This window comes from Takifugu flavidus, chromosome 3 (genome assembly GCF_003711565.1).
Source record: "Takifugu flavidus isolate HTHZ2018 chromosome 3, ASM371156v2, whole genome shotgun sequence".
NCBI classification, from domain to species: Eukaryota; Metazoa; Chordata; class Actinopteri; order Tetraodontiformes; family Tetraodontidae; genus Takifugu; species Takifugu flavidus.
This window is the reverse complement of record NC_079522.1, coordinates 12,310,076-12,331,934: the sequence shown is the minus strand read 5'-3', so window position 1 is coordinate 12,331,934 and position 21,859 is coordinate 12,310,076. Positions and strand designations below refer to the sequence as shown.

General features: G+C 42.1%; 4 protein-coding genes and 1 long non-coding RNA gene across 15 annotated transcripts in view; 2 read left to right on the top strand and 3 right to left on the bottom strand.

Moving 5' to 3' along the window:
* Positions 1–432: 432 nt before the first annotated feature.
* Positions 433–4,468, bottom strand: LOC130522053 (splicing factor U2AF 35 kDa subunit). 3 transcript variants are annotated; one of them, XM_057025992.1, is made up of 8 exons: positions 4,319–4,468; positions 3,409–3,496; positions 2,872–2,938; positions 2,106–2,167; positions 1,846–1,944; positions 1,593–1,726; positions 790–882; positions 433–721 (listed from the first exon to the last, which is right to left on the bottom strand). In XM_057025992.1, exons 1-8 carry the CDS (start codon positions 4,360–4,362, stop codon positions 613–615), a joined length of 696 nt encoding a protein of 231 aa, XP_056881972.1. In that variant the 5' UTR covers positions 4,363–4,468; the 3' UTR covers positions 433–612. The 3 variants fall into 3 exon arrangements, with proteins under 3 accessions (XP_056881972.1, XP_056881973.1, XP_056881974.1); XM_057025993.1 differs by having other exon boundaries at positions 2,106–2,155; positions 4,319–4,467; XM_057025994.1 differs by lacking the exon at positions 3,409–3,496 and having other exon boundaries at positions 2,106–2,155; positions 4,319–4,343.
* A 1,347-nt stretch (positions 4,469–5,815) lies between these two features.
* On the bottom strand, positions 5,816–12,441 carry LOC130522048 (OX-2 membrane glycoprotein-like). Of its 2 annotated transcripts, none has more exons than XM_057025978.1 (7): positions 12,270–12,441; positions 11,270–11,359; positions 10,715–11,038; positions 9,989–10,318; positions 9,082–9,366; positions 8,890–8,991; positions 5,816–7,033 (listed from the first exon to the last, which is right to left on the bottom strand). In XM_057025978.1, the coding sequence occupies exons 2-7, from the start codon at positions 11,322–11,324 to the stop codon at positions 7,029–7,031; spliced, it is 1,101 nt and encodes a 366-aa protein (XP_056881958.1). In that variant the 5' UTR covers positions 11,325–11,359; positions 12,270–12,441; the 3' UTR covers positions 5,816–7,028. The 2 variants fall into 2 exon arrangements, with proteins under 2 accessions (XP_056881958.1, XP_056881957.1); XM_057025977.1 differs by having other exon boundaries at positions 11,270–11,472; positions 12,270–12,439.
* Positions 12,442–12,631: 190 nt separating this feature from the next.
* LOC130522056 (uncharacterized) lies at positions 12,632–13,344 on the top strand. Its single transcript, XR_008949536.1, has 2 exons — positions 12,632–12,899; positions 13,060–13,344. It is a non-coding gene; the product is annotated as an uncharacterized LOC130522056 (long non-coding RNA).
* A 559-nt stretch (positions 13,345–13,903) lies between these two features.
* Positions 13,904–21,859, bottom strand: part of LOC130522050 (OX-2 membrane glycoprotein-like) — a 13,787-nt gene continuing 5,831 nt past the window's right edge. The window contains exons 1-10 of one of the 6 annotated variants that reach the window (XM_057025982.1): positions 19,078–19,095; positions 18,901–18,993; positions 18,598–18,665; positions 17,456–18,486; positions 16,526–16,618; positions 16,252–16,341; positions 15,614–15,865; positions 14,928–15,257; positions 14,461–14,554; positions 13,904–14,381 (exon numbers count right to left, since the gene is read on the bottom strand). In XM_057025982.1, coding sequence (XP_056881962.1) covers positions 14,345–14,381; positions 14,461–14,554; positions 14,928–15,257; positions 15,614–15,865; positions 16,252–16,341; positions 16,526–16,568 — 846 coding nt within the window. In that variant the 5' untranslated portion in view covers positions 16,569–16,618; positions 17,456–18,486; positions 18,598–18,665; positions 18,901–18,993; positions 19,078–19,095 and the 3' untranslated portion in view covers positions 13,904–14,344. Of the gene's footprint in view, positions 14,382–14,460; positions 14,555–14,927; positions 15,258–15,613; positions 15,866–16,251; positions 16,342–16,525; positions 16,669–16,713; positions 16,816–17,455; positions 18,501–18,597; positions 18,666–18,900; positions 18,994–19,077; positions 19,117–21,859 lie in introns of those variants that run through there. The other 5 variants (XM_057025983.1, XM_057025985.1, XM_057025984.1 and 2 more) reach the window with 5 other exon arrangements.
* Positions 19,654–21,826, top strand: gemin8 (gem (nuclear organelle) associated protein 8). Of its 3 annotated transcripts, none has more exons than XM_057025989.1 (4): positions 19,654–19,710; positions 20,382–20,450; positions 20,689–21,025; positions 21,097–21,826. In XM_057025989.1, exons 1-4 carry the CDS (start codon positions 19,669–19,671, stop codon positions 21,354–21,356), a joined length of 708 nt encoding a protein of 235 aa, XP_056881969.1. In that variant the 5' UTR covers positions 19,654–19,668; the 3' UTR covers positions 21,357–21,826. The 3 variants fall into 3 exon arrangements, with proteins under 3 accessions (XP_056881969.1, XP_056881970.1, XP_056881971.1); XM_057025990.1 differs by lacking the exon at positions 19,654–19,710 and adding an exon at positions 20,054–20,144; XM_057025991.1 differs by lacking the exon at positions 19,654–19,710 and adding an exon at positions 20,250–20,272.

The window sequence follows — 21,859 nt, the reverse complement described above, 5'->3', positions numbered from 1 at the left end:
GGCCACCTGTGGTCCCTTACCGAGCCAACACGCCATACACGGACTTTGGCTCATGTGGCAGCTTGAGAAGTTCTCATGACCAGTTCAAGACAAGCCTAAATAGCCACATGACTGGCCAGGATGTCAAAGCAGTCAAAGGGACTAGAAATGTTTGCTTAATCCTCATGATTCTGTTCTTATGGTGGACAAAGTTAAGACAGGGGGTGTTTCCTGTCAGCTAAAGACTACATTTTATTATATAAATGTATTATTGCATCCCAATCATACCTCAAAAACAAACAACAACTATTCAGATTGTTGGTTTGTAGCCAAATCTTACTTTTCCCAATTTGGAGGAAATTCTGCTTTGTTCATTATAAACCAACGAATGAGAAGAGATGACCAGTGGGTCTCAAACTGCTCATTTGCAATTGAAAAATAAAATTTCTTGAATCAAGAATTACAAATTTAGTTTTATTGAGAAAGAAACAGATGCTTGTCTTAAAAAAGAAAATAAAGGAAAACACTTGCAACAATTTGACAAAAAAAGAAGAAAGAAAAATAAATTTGTCATCACAGCTGGGGGGAAATGGTGAGGGTCGTGGTGGGACACCGGGATCACTTGGGGCTTGCTTAGAACCTTCCATAGCGCTCTCGATCCCGCGACCTTCGTCTTTCACGATCCCGTCGTCGGTCCCTGGAGCGGGAACGCCGTTCTCGGGAGCGTGAGCGAGATCGGTGCCTGATGGGAACATTCTTATTTGAGACACCACTCTGGCTAATATTTTGCTCTTAAAATGATTTTTGAACCTTTTCCTGCGGCGGCCGTACAACTCCCGTCGAAGTTCCCTCGATATGGGCTTCAAGTGCATGAAGTTGCAGAAACCGCCTCGAGTACACTCTCTGTCGAAACACCAAAAGTAACGACTTAAAACACATCAAGGGTGCTGGATGGTGAAACAGGTGTATCCAAGTGAGTCATTACAAAGACGGATACAAAATTCATGAAGCAACATGTCTGCTTCTCACAACAAAAGATTCTAAAGCAGCTTATTCACGCTTCAAAGTTAATCCCTGTATTTTCAAGGGAAAATGGATTTTATCTGAGTGCCCGAGGAACGAACAGAGGTCCACGTGCAACATGAAGCTGTTACCTAATATCTGGCATGGAGTGCAGAACCTGGGAAGGTCACCAGATAAAAGTATGACTAATACAAACCGAGGGTCAGACCATCAGTCTAAAATCACTCTGATTATTAATCTTCCATTGCAAATTCACCCCTTAATCCAATAGCTAATTTTTTGTTTCGAGCAGCCTTGACCAAAGTCAGTTTCTTTGATAACTACAACACGTGACTCAGTGGCCACGTCAGTCTGTCAACACGGCAATTATTTTAACAGTCAAAGCAAGTAAAATATTGACTGCTTTTAGAGATAATTAGGGAAAAGCCTGCCTGAGTATTAATGTGCTGCTATAAAGTGTCAAAGAAATCAAAGGCGCCGAATTTATTTCCTCCATATTCAACAAGTCAATAATTCTGTTTAGGTGCATTAAACACACACATGTAAAAGAGGAATAGCACAATTACCAGCACATCACAACAGAGACTCACCCCATCTCATACTGGCGACAACAAGCTTCCCTGAAGTCGGTCACGGGGGAGAGCTCTGCGTGAATGGGTTGCCCGTTGAACCAACGGTTGTTGAGGTCCATGACTGCCTTCTCAGCGTCCTCCTCTCGACGGAACTACGTGTTATATAAAAAGGTATGTCAGGCCAAGAAAACTGGAGCTAAACATTCATTTTCCTGCATCAAAATAACGTCCGGAGCATGTGGGTGTATCGGCACAGATAACCAAACCCAACCTTGACATAAACATTGCCCACAAGGTGGTCACCCAAGTTGTCACACACGTTCATCTCCTCAACCTCGCCATATTTCTCCTCCATCTCTGTGAACACTTCCTGTGGGGAGATAACAACAACCATTCACCTGTCCAGCCTGTATTCACATCTCACGCTGGCAAGTTTGACAGGTTCATTGTTACCTTCCTGTTTATACAAGACAAAAGCGTAAAGAAAAGCATCTCTCCTTCAACAGGGCCAAAAACACGATGTTCACTCACCTCAAAGAACTCATCATAGTGCTCCTGCATTTCCACATCACTCACAGCACCTACAAAACCACCAATAATAGAAGGTAAAGCCAGATGGAGTCTGGTTGTAAAAGATGGGAGTACAAATGGAGCGTGTTAAACACTGATACTGATGTTCTTCACACACAGAATCTAATATCACAACACCCAAACACAAACACCCGGCTACACACACACACCTCCACAGCATCTGTGTTGACTTGCTGCAGTCTCAGCCATTTTACAGACTTTAATTCTATTTTATCGATAATGTTGTTTAGTTTGACTTGGTCAACATTTGCCTCGCTTACATAAGAGCTTATTTAACTGAATGTATTTGGTGAACTGGATTATAGGTTGACCCTTTACTTAATTACAATATGTTTGTCACTGCACAAACATTGTGATGTCAGTGGGAAAATCATTAATTTCATCTTGGGTTTTGGAATGTCTTTTCCCCACATCTTTATTTACAACCAGTTGAACAGAATACAGTCGCCGTCAAACTCTACATAACTAGAACTTGACAAATGACACAAATACGTGTAGGAAAAGATAGTTCCAAAGTTCTGTCCCAAGAACCACTGTTCTGAAAAACCTTTTCTGTTTGGAATTTGCTTGTTTTGCCTCTAGGCTCTTACAGACAGTTGTGACTCAGAACAACACTTGTAAACATTGCTAAAAACATGGATAATGCACTATAATCAGAATATGGTGATATTGCCATATTTACACATTTAAAATTGTTTATACTCACATCGCGAGGCGTCAGCTGTTTGTGCACTGTTCTGGGGATTACGGTAGATGTTCTGAATCAGGATAGTCTGCAAGGACGAAAAGCATGACGCAGCATTGTCACTTATCAACCCAGGAATGTCACCAGTGTTTCATTTACTTTTGTGCTTTTCCTTTCTGACAAAGAGCGAAACGGACGTTTTCACCACATTTTTACGCCTATTCTTAAAAATAAAAATACTTGGTACACATTTAACAAATAGATTATTAACACATTAGGAAACAGAAATTAGTTTCTGCTTTCTTTTCGTGCAGACACCAGCATTCACAGATGCACAGTTAATATGTTCAAACATGTAAAAGCTGTAAGCCCAATCAGTACAACACCGTGGCCAAAATATATCTGAGTTGTGTGTGTATATACTTTATTCAATGATTGGAAAAGCCACTGCAAGTCGGAACCTAAAGCAATCTTCCTTTAAACTACAAATGCAACTACCTCATTTCATAGTTCTCCTGTCTGGTGGCGTCATTTGTGTGCTGACAGGATTTTTTTTACCTGGCTGAAAGTGGGTTTGTTGTGCAATCTTGAGCAGCGGTCTCCATGTCTGCAAGCTCCAATTTTAAAATAGAAGGAACAATTGACCCTGTATAAAACGAATTAAAGGTTCTGTCAGTTAGACTATCCACGGATTCATTAAAGAAAAAAACCCATTAGCAAACAAATCAGTTAAAAAGAAACAAAATATAACTACAGTGTTCTGGATGGGCAGTGACACTGAACCAAAACAGCGAACAAGGAGTGATGATAAAAGCAAATACAAAACAATTTAAACAAAAAGGTGATTGATTGTTTTTGTTAAATCTGTCGACATAACGTTGTCTCTAAAAGAAAAAATAGCAATGATGAAGACAACTTCGTGCATTTCCCCCCTAAATCATTTTAATGCTAATGGGGGAAGAAATCTCAGGGAGTTACTGTTTATTTTGCTCCTTTTAAGTCCTTGCTCAAACAAGAAGACCATGTGTCACATGAAGCATGTGTCACAGGTGCATAGTAAATGCTCTTACTGCACTCCATCGGTGAAACAGAACAAAACAACTAGCATGCTACCAGGTCCATTAATGGACAAGGCTGCGCTTCAGTTGGCCACTTGACAGCCAAGGATGCACAATGCCACTTTCTTCGTGTGCACCATCACTCTCCCGAGTATATTCTGCAAGAGGACGGAGCACTTTGCACAAGCAGCACTGAACTGCTGCAAGGTAGCAAAGATGCATTCCACGATTTCATTCAAAGTGTTAGCGTAAGGTTAGCGTCACGCCGCTAATGGCATGAACAGAAGGTATTCAGAAGTGCGGCGACTGCGCCAGGACGCGCTGGTGATGGGGGCCCACTGGGGCCGTGTTCCCGGTGCTAAACCCACAGTATAGGATGCAAATGCATGCAATGACTCTAAAAAACTTACTTGTCTTTCTCTGTGCCGAAAATGGATGCCAGGTACTCCGCCATTATCGGCTTGTCGACGACGTCGAGAAGAACGTCACCGCGTAAGCGGAACGGGGCGCGTCTGCGCAGTCGGAGCGACAATCAGCTGACCTGCCATAGCACCGGTCGCCAGGCAACGGCGCTGTTGTTAAACATATCAAAACAGGTGATGGGGTATAATCATGTCATGAGCAGTATGACAGAACATGATAAGCCTACATTTGAACTGTTTTTGTGCATTTCTACGTTCTGAATTTTTATTCTTATTTATTTATTTTGCTATATTACTGCAGAATATGAGTAAAGACTATTATTTTCAAACAGAGTGACTGAGGCTGGAGGATGACAGCAGCATGATGAATGATGAAGTCCTCCCACTGGTGCTGGATCATTGTACATGTATCCATTTGGAAAATAGTAACCCTTACCTTCAATGCTGACAGTTAAGAGAGTTTCTTTCTCAGTGTTTATGTGTTCATAACTTTCTCCTCTGTAGCTCATGCAAGATTAGACCAAAAGATCTTCCCATATTTGGTAAAAGCTGAATTCATTCATTACATTCAATGTAAATACTGATTTTTATTACATTTAGAAAGATCTGCTGTCAAGTTCCATCCTTTAGGGGCTCATTACAACCTTTTTTGTTTGTTTGGGTGTGTTGTGAGATTTTTTCTTGTTTTCAGAAAGCTCACGTGCATAAGACAGACAAACAGGACTTTCGCCTCTATTTTCCACCAGACACAGTCTTTCTCGAGTGTTAAAATCTTCTTTGAATCTTTTTTTTTATCCTAATGCTGACAATGTAACAGTGAGAAATCGCATCATTTACCAAACATTAATTTGTGCCCGCTCTGTTTACTACAGAGGCGGGGACAGGCAACAGGTTTCAGCCTCTCATAAACAAATTTTCCCTCTTTACAGAAATGGTTTATTGTTCAAGTCCAATGATATTCAACTTTTCACACCCTAAATAACCTTAGATTAATCATCATTTTGCAAATCTGTCGCTCAGATTAAGTTTTTTTAAATTAAAATTATTAAATTAGTTCAAAACTCACATTGAACATTCGACACTTGCTGTTTCAGATGCAATAACAGCTCACTTCGGTGACCCACTCAGTGTTCCTTAATTCTGTTTTAAACTTGGAACCAGGAGCCCATAATTCTCTGATGAACTTTTTTTTGCCACTTATGGTTTTATAAACAAATCTAAAGTGTGTTTTTCATGTGGCATACATGTGTAAACTAAACTTCAGTTTACTGCTGTTTAATCACAAATTTCAATAAGACAAACTGAACTTTTAAAATGTTTAAAGTCCCAAAAAGAAATCAAGACCACATTTTCTTCTGGACAAATCTACAAAGGATGTAGCTGATTTGGTCCTGGATATTAGCCGTTAGTCTTGTTGGAAAAGCATTGCTGATACGCCCAAAACATTACATCAACACCAGAGGAAGTACTTACCCTTTTCCCGTCTTTGTGCGTTTGTGGAAAATGAAATGAAAACATTTTTATTATGCTAATAAATGTTCCCATGTGGAAAAAATACAGCATGCCAAGTTACCAGGATGATAAGATCAAAACAAGAGTCAATCATAAGACATAGAGCTACGGGGTTTTTTTTTATTTTAAAAACAGTCATAAACAAAGATGATCTTAAGATCAATGAGAGGAGCAAAATGACTGGAGTAGCGTGTGGAGGACACAAGCTCCCTGTTATGCAAAGTTCGCAACAACAATGTCAAAAATTATTTTAGCTATTTGGAAGACTGCAGTTTGGGACCAAAGGGCCCAAACATTGTCCCACAAGAACACAATATAAAGAAACCCAGAGCAGAACAACAGATGATAAATGTTGCAGATCTGTCCGTCCTTGTCAGCATCAGCAGAAAAAACGAGTGATTTCTAATAAATATTGACTTTAACAAACTCAGGTAAACAATACACTGTACGTCTGATGTTTAATGCTAAACTCAAGGTTATCGTTAGGTAAAGACAGTTCCGTTGTTAAAGTTGAGCTTCAGGGTATCAAAGAGCAGTTTTTATCAGGAGAATTTAAACAAACCCCACACAGGTGCTCCCATACAGTCCCAATACTACACAACACAAACACGTCTTTTTTGTTAAAAAAGAAATAAATGCATTTTTTAAAAAAAGAAAAGAATGTGGAAGGTATGTGGAAAACATACACACCACCTCATTGCTGATTCACATCCTAATCAGTCATACAGGAAAGGTTTGGGTGGAAAGTCCTTCATGGCTGGTTTACTACACACCTCAGTCTCACCACTCTTTTATCATTTCTCTAACTCGCATTTGTCTGCTGAAATTGACGGGCTTCTACAACTTCTTTAAAACACAGATGAGGAATTTCAGCAGCTCTTCTCAACTGCTGGCTGCCGGGTAACTCGTGTAAAATATAATATTGCTAATGAGATGTTATAATACAGAGACATTTCTATAACAACAGTAGAGTCTTTTAAATAAAACAGTTTTAGTTCTGCTGATTCCGTAAATAATAAAAGAAAGATTTGTGTCAAAACTAGCAGCATCATCCCAGCTCATGGGAGCAGACCGGCACAGGTTAATTCCCTCCGTCTGTAAAACAAAGCGCTGGTTCCCGAGCAGCGAGGCCGCGCTCAGAGCGTCACTGGACCATCATCAAAGCAGCATGATGCTGTCATCCGAATCAGTCTGAGAACAAAGAAACAGGATGGAAAAATTAGTGGGAGAATTCCATTAATCATGCAGACTATGTGCGTACTATCGCAGAGTGCGCTCAAATATGGACGATGATTAAGCATCATTAACCATGGTGCCTTTGCCTCGTTAAAGCCTCTATGGAAAAGACAGGTTCTAATTAGCACAGCGGTTGCCAAATTGTTTCAATATTGTACATTACGCACAGTGGTAAGATCTTTTTTTAAATGTTTCAAAAAATCATCTGAATGTAATTAATGTTACGAACTAGTCATCAGAAACATATGCAGCATTTTAGCATGTCAATACTTGTCAAATATCACACAACAAAAACGTACTGGGGCTAATAGTAATGTCAGAAAATGAATTGTTTCCTCATATAGTCCTGGTTAGACGTGCGTGGGCAGAAACAGAAACAGTGCCCACATATCCAAACATTTTAGACTCATTTTTCAATTCCAAAAAAGGGCGGACACGTAAGAATAAAACAATAAACACAAAAGTCCATATTTGCAAGTTATAATCGCCCAAAGCTAAACAGGGATCACACAAATCCCTCCAACAGAATTCCAGCAGGTGACTCATTTGAAGAAAATAAGCCTCCACGCTTCTAGACACAACACGTGTCCTCGTCACGACACAAACTACAGTATGATACCACATGCTGCTGGTGCCTGAGGGAAAATAGTTACATCTGTGGTAAACTTCCTGTTCTCGGTAAATGTTACTAAGAAAACCTGTCCTGCCTCCAGCCATACACACCAAAGCAAAGTCAGGAAATGTAGGCACAAATAAAGCAGCTGGCGCTTCCAGGAAGGTCTCGGCCTTCCTTCCCACACTCACCCACACAGCCAGTGGCTGAGTTCTTTCAACAAATTCGAAGGAGGCCATAAAATTCCACGAGTAGCTTGTGGTGAACCTCTCCCTGGGTGGATGGGTGGAGGATTCCCTGAAGCTTCATCTCCCAGGTATAAAATATTTCTCTACATTTCATTGATGCTCTTCACAACTGGACAACTGACCAAATGACCTTCTTGTGCTTAAAGTGCTCATTTACGTCGTGATTTAGAAACTAGATGTCGGTTTCAGTGGTGTGATGACATACAGCAGTTACAATTGGGATTAGAGCCAACATGTAAACAGCAATCTGCCCCCGCCACAGTGAAAGATTGTGTTCTTTGACATGTCAGACAGAGCAAGACAGAAATACAGACTGTCTGTCTCCAGTTGAACGGAAGAAGGGATGTTGTTATCAGCCTGGCAAGCTTTCAGATCCTCCACAATGTCCATGATTTTCCAAGATCCAAAGGATTAAATGAAGAAAAAAGGCTCTTTTCTTCTGGATCCTAGCTCAAGACAATCGGCCTTGCCACTTATTATTCAGCCACTTGTTATTCTGCTCAGGGTCCACAGAGTTGGAAAGACGTTCGGAAATCAGGAGAGTCTTACGGAAATCTTTGCAAATTTCTTTTTAAATTTGGGGGTTCAGCAGGATTCTTGAGAAAGCTGCCACACTGACCACAGACCCACGAGAAAGAGTGAGAGCAGCACAAATGCTCAAACCAAAAATAGCCCCTGAGAATGTCAAGGATGTCCTGGAAAAGTTAGAGCGGCTGGAATTCTCTGCAACTGGGGGCGGGGGTTTATGCAGTCCATAAGGTTGTTGGTTTTGGAACTCTAAATAATCCCGAGTAGTGTTTTTCACAGATTAAAGGGCTTCGATAGCAGACTTTAGTTTAAAGCCACCTACAGACTCCCAGAAGATGAGACCAGCCTACAATTAAATGACTTCAAACGACTTGGAAAACAGATTTTCCGATATTTCAGAATCAAAGTGCTTCCGGACTCACCATTCGTGCAGACGAAGCACTTGCAGAAAACAATGCACAGACTCAAGAAGAGGACGGAAACCACGCCACACACGGACAGGAGGATGACTGTGGCCGGACCCACTGCCGCACAAACGCACAAACTCAAATTAAAAATGAAAACCAGGCGGCGAGGCCAACAATTGGTCACATGAGGAGTTGCAATCTTCTCACCATTCGTGTTGAGAGACACGGTCAGAGGGTGCTTCAGACCCTGGTGGTGGATGATACACTTGACGGACACGTCCTTGAGCAACCCGGAATGGAAGAGCAGCGTGCTCCTCACTATGGTTGTGCCGTCACCCTGGCTGTCGGCTGATGTAACAGGTGGACCGAGCGTCCGGTTGTCCCCGCCGACGTCCCAGGTGATGTGAGCTGCAGGACGGGACCGGGCGGTACAGTTGGCCTCCGTTTCTCCAGACGCCGAGGTCTCGTATTTCACCTCTGGTTTTGGTAAAACTGGTGCAAGGCATTGTTTGTTGATTGTTAGCATTTTACATTTTACAAACAGACAGCAGAGATTTGTCCACAGAACAAGGCCCGTCAGTGTGCCCAGACAGCACAAAACAATGAAAACAGACACCAAGCAACTTTCCAGACCCACACACACACACACACACACACACACACACACACACACACAGAAGAGGTTTTTGTGCTGAACAGTGAGTTCCTCTGGCACTGGGCTCTCTCCCAAATTAATCACCTCTTTCACCTAAGTGACACCCTTTTCACTGCACAAACACACATTCTAGGACAGACTCACACTCTTCTGAAGGTCAGGAAGAGACTACACACTTTCCAACAGCACAGCAGATTTAAGACTGTTGGCAGGGGGCTCCAAAAGCTGATAATGAAGCAGGTTAATGACTTGTGGTCGGTTTCTGGAAACAAAGCACTTCACTCTTGTTCCTGTGCGGTTTAATTCCTCTCAGCCTAAATCAAAGGTTACTTACCAAAATTAACAAATATATCAGCCATCAGTCTTCTTCTATTCTTTTTTTTTCCTGGGTCACTCCCATCAATCACAGTCAACGCTGTCACCAATCAATGGTCTGAATACATTTCTATAGGTGCTCACCATGAACGGAAAGGCAGGATGTGGTTCTTTTGGAGCCATCCGGATACGTGTGGAACTCACAGGTGTAGCACGCTTCATCTTCTGTCCTGACATCCTTGATGGTCAGCTGAGTGTCGCCAAGGCTACGGCTCAAGCTGATCCGCCGGATGAACTGATCTGCTATACTGAGTTGGCCGTGCCTCCCGTAGGAGGCCACGGTGGTGGTGTCACCTTGTTCGGCTGTCTTCATCCACAGCACCTGTTGCACCTTCTTGGGGAGGCTGTACCAGCAGGAGAGGGTGGCCGACTGCCCGCTCACTACCGTCTCATTTCCCTCTACGTGAGCTTTACCTGACACACAGGAATTATTGTGGTTAGATTAGGAAAGGAACGTGTGCACGTGTTTTCGGGCTGAATCTAGCTCAGCTGTGAGGACTGCAGCCTGTGTGCGTGTTGTCTGGGTAACAAGAATCTGGAAGTAATCAAAATGCGTATGTGGACCCTTCACCATTGGGTGGCTTTCTTCCTGGCTACAGTAGTATGAAAGTTCAAACCTTTGCTGAGAACTTTCAGCCTCCTCAAATTGGAGAAAAAAAACAAAGTTACCTGAAATTATGGAAAAAGTTCAAAATGCTAGGTGTTAGCTGCCGCATGGAACCAAGAGAAACCAGCAGCTGATGAAAGCACAAGAGCTGTTCAGCATCATAAATGCACATTGTAAGACTAAAAATATCACAATCAACTAACCAGTCACGCTGACACACGTCACGGCTTCCTGCTTTCCCATGGGAAACACATCAAATACGCAGCGGTAGCAGCCCTCATCATCGGGACGCACCTTCTTGATGGTGATGTGGCTGCGGTTGCTTGGCGAAGGGCTGAGGTGCACGCCGGGGTCTTGGTGGCTGATCGCCACAGGGTTGCTCTGCTCATACGCCAGCAGCAGCGTGTCGTGTTGGTCGTACCAACGCACTTGACGGATGATGTGGTCTGTTGCTATGGCGATGTTGCAGCTGAGCAGCAGGGGTTGAGCCACCTCAGCTGTGACAGTGGGGGCCGCCCTGACTTCACCTGTTCTCAGAAATCACACGACTGTGTCACCAGTCTTGCGCATCTCCTCATTTCTAATCAGGCAACAGTTTCAGTCAAATCTGTCATCACAAAATCCATTAATATCTGAAACCCTCAACAATAAACGTTGCATTTAATTGATTGGTAACTTCTCCCTTGCCTTTTGGGGTCTTCCAACATTTTCAATTTTGGCTTAAAAACATTATATTAGTGTCGGGTGAAAGAAGTTACCTTGTGTTCTGGAAACAGCCACCCAGAGCAGCAGGCAGAGCAGCACTTCACACATCCTCACTCCCACTGGTGGGATTTCCAGCGCAGATCCTAACAGGGTAAAAAGGAGTGTTCCGGTCACTCTCCAGTGTATCCAGTCTCTGGAAAGCTTCTGTTAATAGCTGTAGACCTGTAGCCACATCTTACTGGCAAGAGTCAGAGTGCTGTAAATAGCAAAATGATATGATATTAGCACTGACAAATATTTACTGCAAACTCTGAGTCATTTCTATTACAATGCTCCAATAGAGCAATGCTCAGAAGTGGGTGCAGTGGAGGGGTTACACCACACCAAGCAGAGATTATGACATCAATTTTAATCACAAGGTAATACGAGATGAAAAGAGGTGTGCCATGAAGGTGACCACATCAGCGCAGAAAGATTTCAGTGCAACAGGGCAACGAGGTGTAATGCTGGGGGAGAAAAGCTGCAAACAGCAGGTTTCAGACTCCACAAGTGGATTTGATGGGAAGCAGAAACCTGTCTGAACCACATGATAGAGCAGGTCCGGATTTACAGGCGCTGTTTCAAGGTTTATGGTGCCAGGCATCTGCATTCAGATTCGCAGCTGCTCCCGTGTGGCAGCACTTAAATCACTTTTCCACGATTAAAAACCCTCCTCATGTCTGCCAACAACTATTAAAATATTCCATTTGACCATATCAACTTGAACTCAGAGGATAAACTCCACATTCTGATTTGTTTATTCCATTTATTATGTGATTTGCAAACTAACGGAGCTAAATCCGAATAAAAATGAACTGTTGCATTGATATTTGTAATCATGAACGTTGGCAGTGCTGTTGCTGAACATACTACACCAAACAATAAGTGTTTATGCTATGCATGGAGGGTTCTGAAATGTCCACTTCCAAGATGAACTAATTTAGCTGTTTGACACTATATTCCAAACAAATTTGAGACTTAATCCTTTTATCGAATTACAAAGAGCTTACTCACCGTCTCTCGGGATGTGGGTCACAGCGGTCAGTTCTTTGGCGACATACAGCAAACGATTTGGGAAGACAATGAAATAATAACTGGTGAAATAATCCAGATTTGTTTGATTTCGTTGCCGATGAAGTGCAGCTCGATGCTCCGCTTCTGACCGAACTCCTCAAAATAAACCCTTCATCTGAGGGGAAAAAAGGGGAAAAACGGCGCCCTCTGGTGGATAGATTAAAGCAATTAAACTTCAATTGAGGTCAGGTCCAGCCCCCAGCTAACAGCAGAAACTACCATGTAATTAATAAATCAAATGCTCCGTTCTTGACAGATAAAAACCTGGCTTACACACTGTCGACCATCTCTGCAAAAGTCTTCACTTTTTTCTTTTACGGCCAAAAGTTACATTCCAGCTGTAAAGGAACGCTGCTACTGAGATACTGAAATATTGTGTGAAGGTCCTGGTGTCTTGAGATAGGTGCGTTCTCTTGACCCCATATAATATGTAAGGTGACAGAACTGAGCTACAAGTATCATCAGCGGATGATAATAATAATAATATTATTATTATATTATTAATCTCTCCACCACCCTATAGGGCAAAGGAGCACAAAGAATGAGAGGAGAGAGACCTCTGCTGAAAAGGTGATGTTATGTCCATTATATTAAAGTTATTTATTTGCTTTTACCTTGTTATATTCTTTAGTCTTGTTATATTGTTTCTCATTATTTAATGTTTCTTATTATTTGTTAATGCTTAATGTTCATGATGCTTGATGTGTGAACTCGAACTTCTCTGGTCAAGGGCGACAGAAATACAGCTGCTGTGGGGAAGTGACATTGACCGGAGATAGAGCTGCAGGGCCTGACCCAGGAGGTGTTCTTTTAATCTGTCTGATATGGAAGAATGTGCTGTGTGCGAGCTAAGATAGTCAAATCAGTGAAGACCTACGTATAATCTCACCATTATGATTTACAGTCTTTTGCTTTGTTTGGGACCTGCTATCTTGTGTTTTCCCCCTCCCTTAGACACATGTGAATTCTGTGTAACTAGGGACCTCCTAATTTCAATAAAAGAAGGAAGGCAGAACTTGTGCGTCAAAACGTGTTGGAGATCTGGAACTGAGCACATCTCTCCGTTCTCCTTGCAAGTAAAATTCAAAACTGTTGTCTTTGCCTCATTTGTTTCATGGTCGTTTGAACCTAACAGGTGAGTAGGAAAAGAATGAATAGAAAGTGATAGAAAGATAGAGATAGAGAGAGAATTTAGATTAGATTAGATTAGATTAGATTAGATTCAACTTTATTGTTATTGCACATGTACAGGTACAGAGCAACAAAATGCAGTTTAGCATCTAACCAGAAGTGCAAAAGAAGCAGCAAGTGAGGATAATAACTTAATAAATACAGTATGTGCGGTTATTTTTACAGTCGTTTACCAGGTTGTGCTATAAACATATTTTACAGATGGTGTTTACATTAAATGCCTTAGACTATAAGTGCAGGAGCTATTTAGCTATTTAATAGATGCATTTGCCATGGAACTGAATGAAAGAACCAAAGCCCTGTGCCATACTAGACAAGAGCATGTGAGGACTGCTTATTTAGACACACACCCACACCCACACACACCCGCACCCACACCCACACACATTATACAGCAGATTTTATTATTTATTTAGTGCCACTTTTATTACGCTGAGAATATAATGCAAACAGACAAGATTAGAGTAAAATGTTGAATGTTACTCAATATATAGAATTTCATAAATAAATAAAAACAGAACTGAGGATCACACATTTAAGGGGATGACCAACAACCTCACACATCAGAAGATCAATTAAGTTCCTTTTTCCACAGGTATCTTGTGACTACATACAGTGTGCTTTCTGTTTGTTTCTTGTTTGTTTATGCATCCAGCTCATTTTTCCTGAACTTTCTGTTTCTCTTCCTCTCAGAACCACATGCATACAATTAAAGTGCATTTAGATTTGCTGAATAAATTAAAAAAGAAGATTAGAGCTACATTCATTGTTTGATTACGTATTTCAGGTCACTTCACATCTCGAGGTGGCTGCAAATGTGGAAATCATAAAATGATCTCAGGTCGTCTGAATTTTTTCAACCTGGTGGGAGGAAAGAAAAGGAGTCTTACTCGGCTGAGCATTTCCCTCTTGTTACTATCAACATTGAATGAATACTCACCTCTTCTTCCATAGTGTGACTGCGACAACCAGGATGAAGGAAATGAACACAACAGCAATCACCAGGATGAAAAGGTGTTTTGGAAATGAATCAGCTGGAAAAGAAAGTAAACAAAGATCTTCAGACAATTCCTGGGAATATTTTGTGTATTTTGACTCTGTGACTCAGTGTAAAACTATCTGATTCATGTGAAATGAAACTGTTAGCATGCACGCAAAGCCAAAGGTCAGGGCCATACACCAGAATTACCAAAGAATCACTGGGAACTTCCCCAGTGAGCTAATCTCTGTAATAACCATTTAATGTAATTATGTAAACAGGTTTATTACCACCTGTCAGTGATGAGTCCTTCACAATTTTACTAAAACTCTGCTCTGATCACCCAAATGTAGCATATCTCTAAAGCGATCATGGCAGACACACCTGAGTTAGCAACCCCCGAATAATACACATCCATACATACGTACCGTGGTCTTTTTTCTTCCTCCTAGGATCTAAAGCTAACGGTATCCTCTCCCGCCTTTCGCCCACCATTCCGCTGTTCACCAGACAATCCACATATCCCTTCCAGCCTGAGGGCACTCGCAGGGAGATGTTGCCACTGCTGGTAAAGGTGGAGTCGCTGTTCGTTAATGTGGTGGTTTGTGCCTGGCTGTCGTTGAGGTCCCGGCTGGAGAGGTCCCACTGAATGGTAGGTGGTGGTTTACCTGTAGCGGAGCAGGTAAAGGTGACCTCCACAGCTTCTTCCTCGTGTTCAGTGTTGGAAGTGTGCACAGCCGTTGTCACCTCAGAGATCCCTGGAGAAACGGTGGAAATGTCACGCGTGGCATTTTACTGGGTTCATTTCTTGTTTGAAACGCCCCAAAATCATCAAAAAATCAAACAGGAGAACATCCAGGGATACGTTAGTAATCGCAAATGGTTCTGGAAAACCCGACCTTCTGATTCGTATCAACTGAAGTTTAAAACAACACCAACAAAAAAGATACTAAAAGTGAAACTGATCTTGTGACATGATTGGAAACTTTGTTCTTAGCTCAGATTTCCCAAGCTTCAGAGCCCATGCTTAAACTGCCTAAGTTAGGGCACATTTTCTTTTGTCAATCAAGCGTTCAACCAATTCAAAGGTCAGACTATATGAATAAGAAATTACCCTTCACTTTGAGGCAGCTCTGCCTCCGTTTGGATCCATCGGGGTAGGCGTTAAAGGAGCAAATGTAACAGCTCTCATCTTCCCAGGTCACATTCTTCACCTTGATTACCGTGGAGCTGAGGGAAGCTTCTGTGAAGACCATTTTCTCCTGATAAGGCTCATTCACTTGCTGCCCAAATCGTTTGCTGTATGTCGCCAAGTTCTCAACGCGCTCGTCTTTAGCCAGCCTCTGCCAGGTGACCTGCAAGACACCTAAAAATTAAAAAAAAGAAGCATTTACTATGATTCTTATCCATTTCATCCAGGTTCATACTTGAACCTCGACGTTATTTCAGTTCTGTGGCAGCAAACTGGTTCAAAGTCTAAGTTAGTGTCACCTAATGGTGAAACATACAGACTAAAATTAGTAAATGTAAATAATGAACAGTCAGTTTTTGTATTATTGGCCACTGTAGAAATACGATTGGAGGAGACCCGTAGCAAGTTATATTATTATTATTATCATTATTATTATTATTATTATTATTATTATTATTATTATATTATTATTATTATTATGAGTAGTGTGTTATTTTGGCTTTAGTGAAGTTATTATACACCATTAAAGGTTCATGCGGCTTCTAAAAGCCTTTACAAACCTGGCAGGTCGGTGACAGCGCATCCATAATAAGCCTCACCGCCATAGCCAGCTGTTCGGTTCCCAAACCCGCTGATCAGGGATTCCACAGCTGAAAGGACATAAACATGTTTAAATATCCACCTGTCTCCCAGTCAGGAAACCAAAGCCAAAGAAAAACTGACTGGGCTGATTTACTTTATCCTAAGCAATAATGTTAAGAATGTTAAAAAGACTGATGGCAACTTGATGTTGCTTAAAACAGGTAAAGTACAGGACGTGTCTGGCAAACCTACCTTTCTGTAGGACAACAGAAAATATAAGGATTTGAACCAACATCGTTGTCGAGGCGATCAGAGAATGCTTTCACTTTTGGGTGATCAGCTGCCCTTTAAATCCCAAAAATAAAAGCGAAAGTTAAATGTAGGCTGTCTGGGATACTCATTGGGAAAATAACAATCCAACAAAAAAAAAAAACACCTATTGGTCATATAATCTTTCTCAAGAAAGCTCTAGTTCCACAAGGTAATGCCTCAACGCAATAACACGATGAAAATGTAAATACTCGTCACAGATAAAACCGGCAGGTAGCAATACCTGTAACCGCCACGCCCATCTTTAACCTCTCAGGGAAGTTGTTTAAGCATTCGTTGTTTGGACTCTCGGAGATCTGATGATTTTCAGCCATCATACATGTACTTTGTATGGATTTGCATGTGGTGTTTCATATAGATCAGATGACTCAAGGGGACATTTAGCAAAACCACGGGATTTTCACAAATGGATATGAAATTAATAAGAGAGACGCCCTTTGGGGAAACGCAAATTCCCTGCGCGTGAGCGAGAATGACGCGAATAGGGACTTCTCCCTCTGAATTGGATCCAAAACCGCCACCGTGTGGACATTTCAGGTGTTGCAGAAGCAGGTGACTAGCAACAGCCAGGTCCATCTTTTATGTTGAATTATGACGCATATATTCAAAGTCCGATTTCAATATATGGTCGCAAGACTTCAACGTGCAAAACATTGCAGCTCACTTATGCCGGACTGTTTCCCTCATCGACACAACAAATGAATTATTGCCAGCAACAGTTGATGTACTTTTCAACACTAATTCTCACAAACATGAGATGGACCAAAGGTCCCACCGAGGTGCAAATTGGTGATAAGAAAGAGGACAAGTGGACATCTAACTGAGACCTTAAAATGAAAATGAAAGTCTTACCAACATTGTGTTCTTTCTGGAGACAGTAGAAGTGAAAGGAACAAAGTCTTGTCCTGTGACACACGTGTGAACCTGCAGTCAGACTGGTTTCCAAAGCCATCTTTAGAGTGTTAGGCACTGCTCCCTGCACTGCCTCTATCCTGATGATCCTTCCAGCCATCATGACGGGCAAACTTGAATGACTTTCCCGGACTTACCAGTGCAAGTGTTTGCTACAGGAAGGAGGAGACTAAAGCCGTGCACAGAAAATGCAGGAGGGACATCTCACTTTCACAACCTCCTCTGCAAAACGGTCGCCACAAACAGTTTTAGATTCAAAGATGCTATCAAAGATGCTATCAGAGGTGTTTGGCTGTTGATTTCAGGTGTACTTTCAGGTTTCTTCCTGCAGTCCTCTAACATAAGGTCAAAAATTTCTCTTTATGCTATATTTTTATCTCACGTTCCAATGAATAAAGATTCTTTATGAGGTTACCTCTGACACTTTTGACAGTTTTCTCTGCTTTCTTTGGCTGTGTTTTTACCTCCTGTGATAAGAACAGAACCAAGGCGATGAAGAGCGACCAGCCACTGTTTTTGGACTGCGGTTCTCACTCTGCTCTTCTGTCACCAATCAGATTGTCTAATATTTCTAGACCATCGATGTTGTTCCTGACAGTGAGAACACAACCTGGCAGATCATTCATTTTTAATGTTAAGATCCTGTTGGTTTCCATTTGTTTCTCAGTTTTCCGCCAGTGAACGCAGTTAGATGAAAAGTACATGTACGGAGTGATGCTCCACAAGGCCGTCAAGCCGGTCACCAGGATGATGAAACCCTCCTGGGCCCAAAGGCAGTCATTTAACTTCTGCTCCAGGCGACTGCTGCTGGCCAGAGTCAGCGCCTGAGACGTGCGAACAGATGAAGCAATGAAGGAAGCTGGGTTGTATTCCCAGCCTCTGAGCTGGTAGCAACCTTCCTGTGGAGCTCTCTGTGACTAGGGTGAGGTGCATTCCTGCTGCTGTTTCCCTGCATCACCTCACACCTCTGTCTGAAAATGAAGAACTTTTTTAATATAACAAATGAGGGTGTCAGCGGCCTCTCCATGCACAGAGAATAGCAACAAGAAAAGGACGTATGGAAATGTTTCCACCAAGCTCACCTCTGCTGCATTCTGAGGTCCTCCCAGAACTGGAGTGAAGCCTGGACTCCAGCGGTGGCGCTGCTCTCCTGTTTTGCAACCATGATGAGGAGATACTATGTGAGTATTACGTTCATCTGAATCAGTCTGAAAATGTGAGCTGACTTCATTAGAAAGTGGGGAAACCAAAGCCAAAGCCAAAGAAAAACTGACTGGGCTGATTTACTTTATCCTAAGCAATAATGTTAAGAATGTTAAAAATACTAATGGCAACTTGATGTTGCTTAAAACAGGTAAAGTACAGGACGTGTCTGGCAAACCTACCTTTCTGTAGGACAACAGAAAATATAAGGATTTGAACCCACATCGTTTTCGAGGCGATCAGAGAACGCTTTCACTTCTGCGTGATCGGCTGCCCTTTAAATCCAACAAATGAAAGCGAAAGTTAAAATGAAGGCTGTCTGGGATACTCATTGGGAAAATAACTCATTGGTGAACTACCTCTGATTGGTTTCTGCTATGAATGAGCTTCACCAACACCTGCAAAATAGACTTTGTTACTGTGATACAGGCCATCAGATTAGTCTGCACTGTGTTGAATGATCTAATCAGTGTTCACCCTCCTCCCTCCCTCCCTCACACACACACACACACACACACACACACACACACACACACACACACACACACACACACACACACACACACACACACACAAAACACTGTTTTTTTTAAATATTTACAATTAACACTAATAAATCATAAACATGGGTGTCAACCACAAGTAAGCTGCAAGTTTTCTTTTGACACATAACTTCTGGCTGTGCAGTTCAGTTTGTGTAACAGCAGTTCACAATCGACTGATGGTTTTCTAACCAATCTTAAAGACACAAACACTGTCAGAGGATAACTGATTTAGTGTGTGTGTGTTTGTGTGTGGAAAAGGCATCTATCTGCCTTTGCAAGTCTGAAAAGTCTTGAATCCACATGAAAGTGGCACTGTAACGCTGAAGTCATTTATTGGAGACCCGGCATCATCGTTCAATCCAGTAGATCAATCATACCTCGTACTGCAGGTAACAGAAACAGAAAATGAGCAGGACACATTGTGTCACAGCCTTGGATCAGGAAAGGGTAAATACTAACCTCTATTCAACACCAATGTCTAAACAGCTGATGCTTAGCCTCACTGCTGTCTTACTGCATCCGCTCATGAGCTTATTTATTCATGTTTCCTGTCGTAAGCTAAGAGGGGGAAAAAACACAAATATCTATTCTATTTAAAGAACTAAAGAAAATGAAACTTGTATACCGTGATAGATTTGCTAAAAAGCACCAGTTTGTTTTCAAGTTAAAAAAAAACAAACAAACAAACATCAAAGTTAAAATTAATTCACATTACGTGGTTTTATTTATGCTTCTCTAAAAACTACAGGCGCACGTCCATATATTGCACGCTCGAACAGTATCCAGCAGGTGGCGCCACTTAGTCAGCGTTCATTTATCGGTCGCTCAAAGAATGCTGGGAAATTTTCCCTCCAGAGCCGTAAACTACTGAAACCACGCAGGTAAATAATTCTAAGCGTGTTCTCTCAACACATAGGTTCAACGACAGACTCGTTTTAAAATTGGTGTTAAAGTTTAATGCTCTTATTTAAAAATGTAAATCCCTACATAGAAGACGCGTCTATTTTTGGTATTGCACTATGTTTTGTTAATGTTGCATTTAGCCAAAGTACGGTACCGCTGTATTGCACACGCAATCTAGGTCTTTTCCTTATTCTTTGATTAACTGTTTCCCCCAGAAGCGTTTCGTTGATGGCAAGATAACAGGAACATTCCCTGAACTGTCCATCATCACATCGTCCATCATGGTATGTCCCGATGTCAGATCAGTGCTAACGGCTAGCTGGTTAGCTCTGAACGGAGGCGATGCTGTGGGAGCTCATCCTTAAATAAATGGCAAAAAACATGACTTTTTCAGATCAGCTAACGCAATATATCTTTAAAAATCTACATATGTGTGAAATCAGTTGCTCTACATTTAAACTGATGTATAGGCAGCTATTAATGACTACTAAATTAGTAGATGCTCTGATTTGTCATTGACAGGACGACGTCAGCACTGTGATGTCCTGGTTCTCCAGCTCTGTGTACAGGCGCTATTGGCAGCACTACCAGCAGGGTATGGCCTGGCACCAGAGACACAGGCGTGCCTACCGAAAGGCCCTGGAGGCTGCCTATGGCCCCGGTCACTGCCCTGAGCAGGACTTTGGCAGCTACTGCCGTTATGCAGACTGGGAGGCCAGAGAGAGTGATGGCCAAGAGGACAAGGATGAGAAGGAGAGCAGCTCAGATAGTGAAATAGAGTGTGACGTCAGCAACATGGAGATCAGCGAGGAGCTGCGGCAATATTTTGCCCAGACAGAGAAGCACAGAGAGGAGCTGAGTGAGTACACATTGGTGGTCGGGTGCCAGTCTGAAGTCCACATTAGAATAATTCACTTTCTATGCTTGCAGGAATACAGCAGCAAATGGAGGACGAGCAACACGAAAGCTATGTGCCAGCTGACCAGGATCTTCACCGCGCATCTTGGCGAGGCACTACAGCCCCTCCTCACGAGAAGCCTGGTGAGAGGCGCAAGGCAGAGATGAAGAAATTGTATGGTGAAGATGCAGCTAAAATCATGGCCATGGAGGCAGCAATGCAGCTGACTTTTGACCGGAACCATGACCTCAAACAGCCCAAGTACTGGCCCGTCATCCCACTTAAACTATGAGGCCGCTTTCGGTATCAGACTGTTGCTGTCAATTTGTCTTTAAATTTCATGTGAACAAGCTGGTGCTGGCACAGAGAAGTGGGGCTACTGTAAACGTGCGACTGTCTATTATGTAAATGCATCCACCCAATGTGTTTCCACCTAATCTGTGTTTGTTTAGCCTGTGGCGTGTTGATATTACATGCTGCAGTGGCTCCGATTATGCCTGTCAGCTTGCGTTAAGCATAAAAATACCCCTCCTCTCTTCAAATGGAGAAGCATCCCTCCATGGCTGCTTCTGATATTTACTTTTACTTTCACAAAAAGAGTGCAGTGCTGCTTTTAAACTCTTTGCTGCACGTTGAGAGTAGTCTGCCTTCCCTGGGGAGTTTTTGTTTTTTATGTTGTACAGCACTGTTCATGTGACCCTCATTTTAAGGGACATGTCTTAAATTTGTTAATAAAGTTTTGCCAAAAGGCCTGGTCTGGCACATATGTTCATATTATGTTCATATTGTCCCAAT

Coding starts and splice junctions, on each gene's coding strand:
- LOC130522053 (XM_057025992.1), bottom strand. CDS start 4,362: ATGGCGGAGTACCTGGCATCCATTTTCGGCACAGAGAAAGACAA. Junction 3,497..4,318: donor TTCGGCACAGAGAAAGACAA/GTAAGTTTTTTA, acceptor CGTTTTATACAG/GGTCAATTGTTCCTTCTATT. Junction 722..789: donor TACGGCCGCCGCAGGAAAAG/GTTCAAAAATCA, acceptor TGTTCCCATCAG/GCACCGATCTCGCTCACGCT.
- LOC130522048 (XM_057025978.1), bottom strand. CDS start 11,324: ATGTGTGAAGTGCTGCTCTGCCTGCTGCTCTGGGTGGCTGTTTCCAGA. Junction 10,319..10,714: donor GACGTGTGTCAGCGTGACTG/GTTAGTTGATTG, acceptor CCTGTGTGTCAG/GTAAAGCTCACGTAGAGGGA. Junction 8,992..9,081: donor CGTGTCTCTCAACACGAATG/GTGAGAAGATTG, acceptor TTTGTGCGGCAG/TGGGTCCGGCCACAGTCATC.
- gemin8 (XM_057025989.1), top strand. CDS start 19,669: ATGAGCAGGACACATTGTGTCACAGCCTTGGATCAGGAAAGG. Junction 19,711..20,381: donor CAGCCTTGGATCAGGAAAGG/GTAAATACTAAC, acceptor TGTTTCCCCCAG/AAGCGTTTCGTTGATGGCAA. Junction 21,026..21,096: donor GAAGCACAGAGAGGAGCTGA/GTGAGTACACAT, acceptor CTATGCTTGCAG/GAATACAGCAGCAAATGGAG.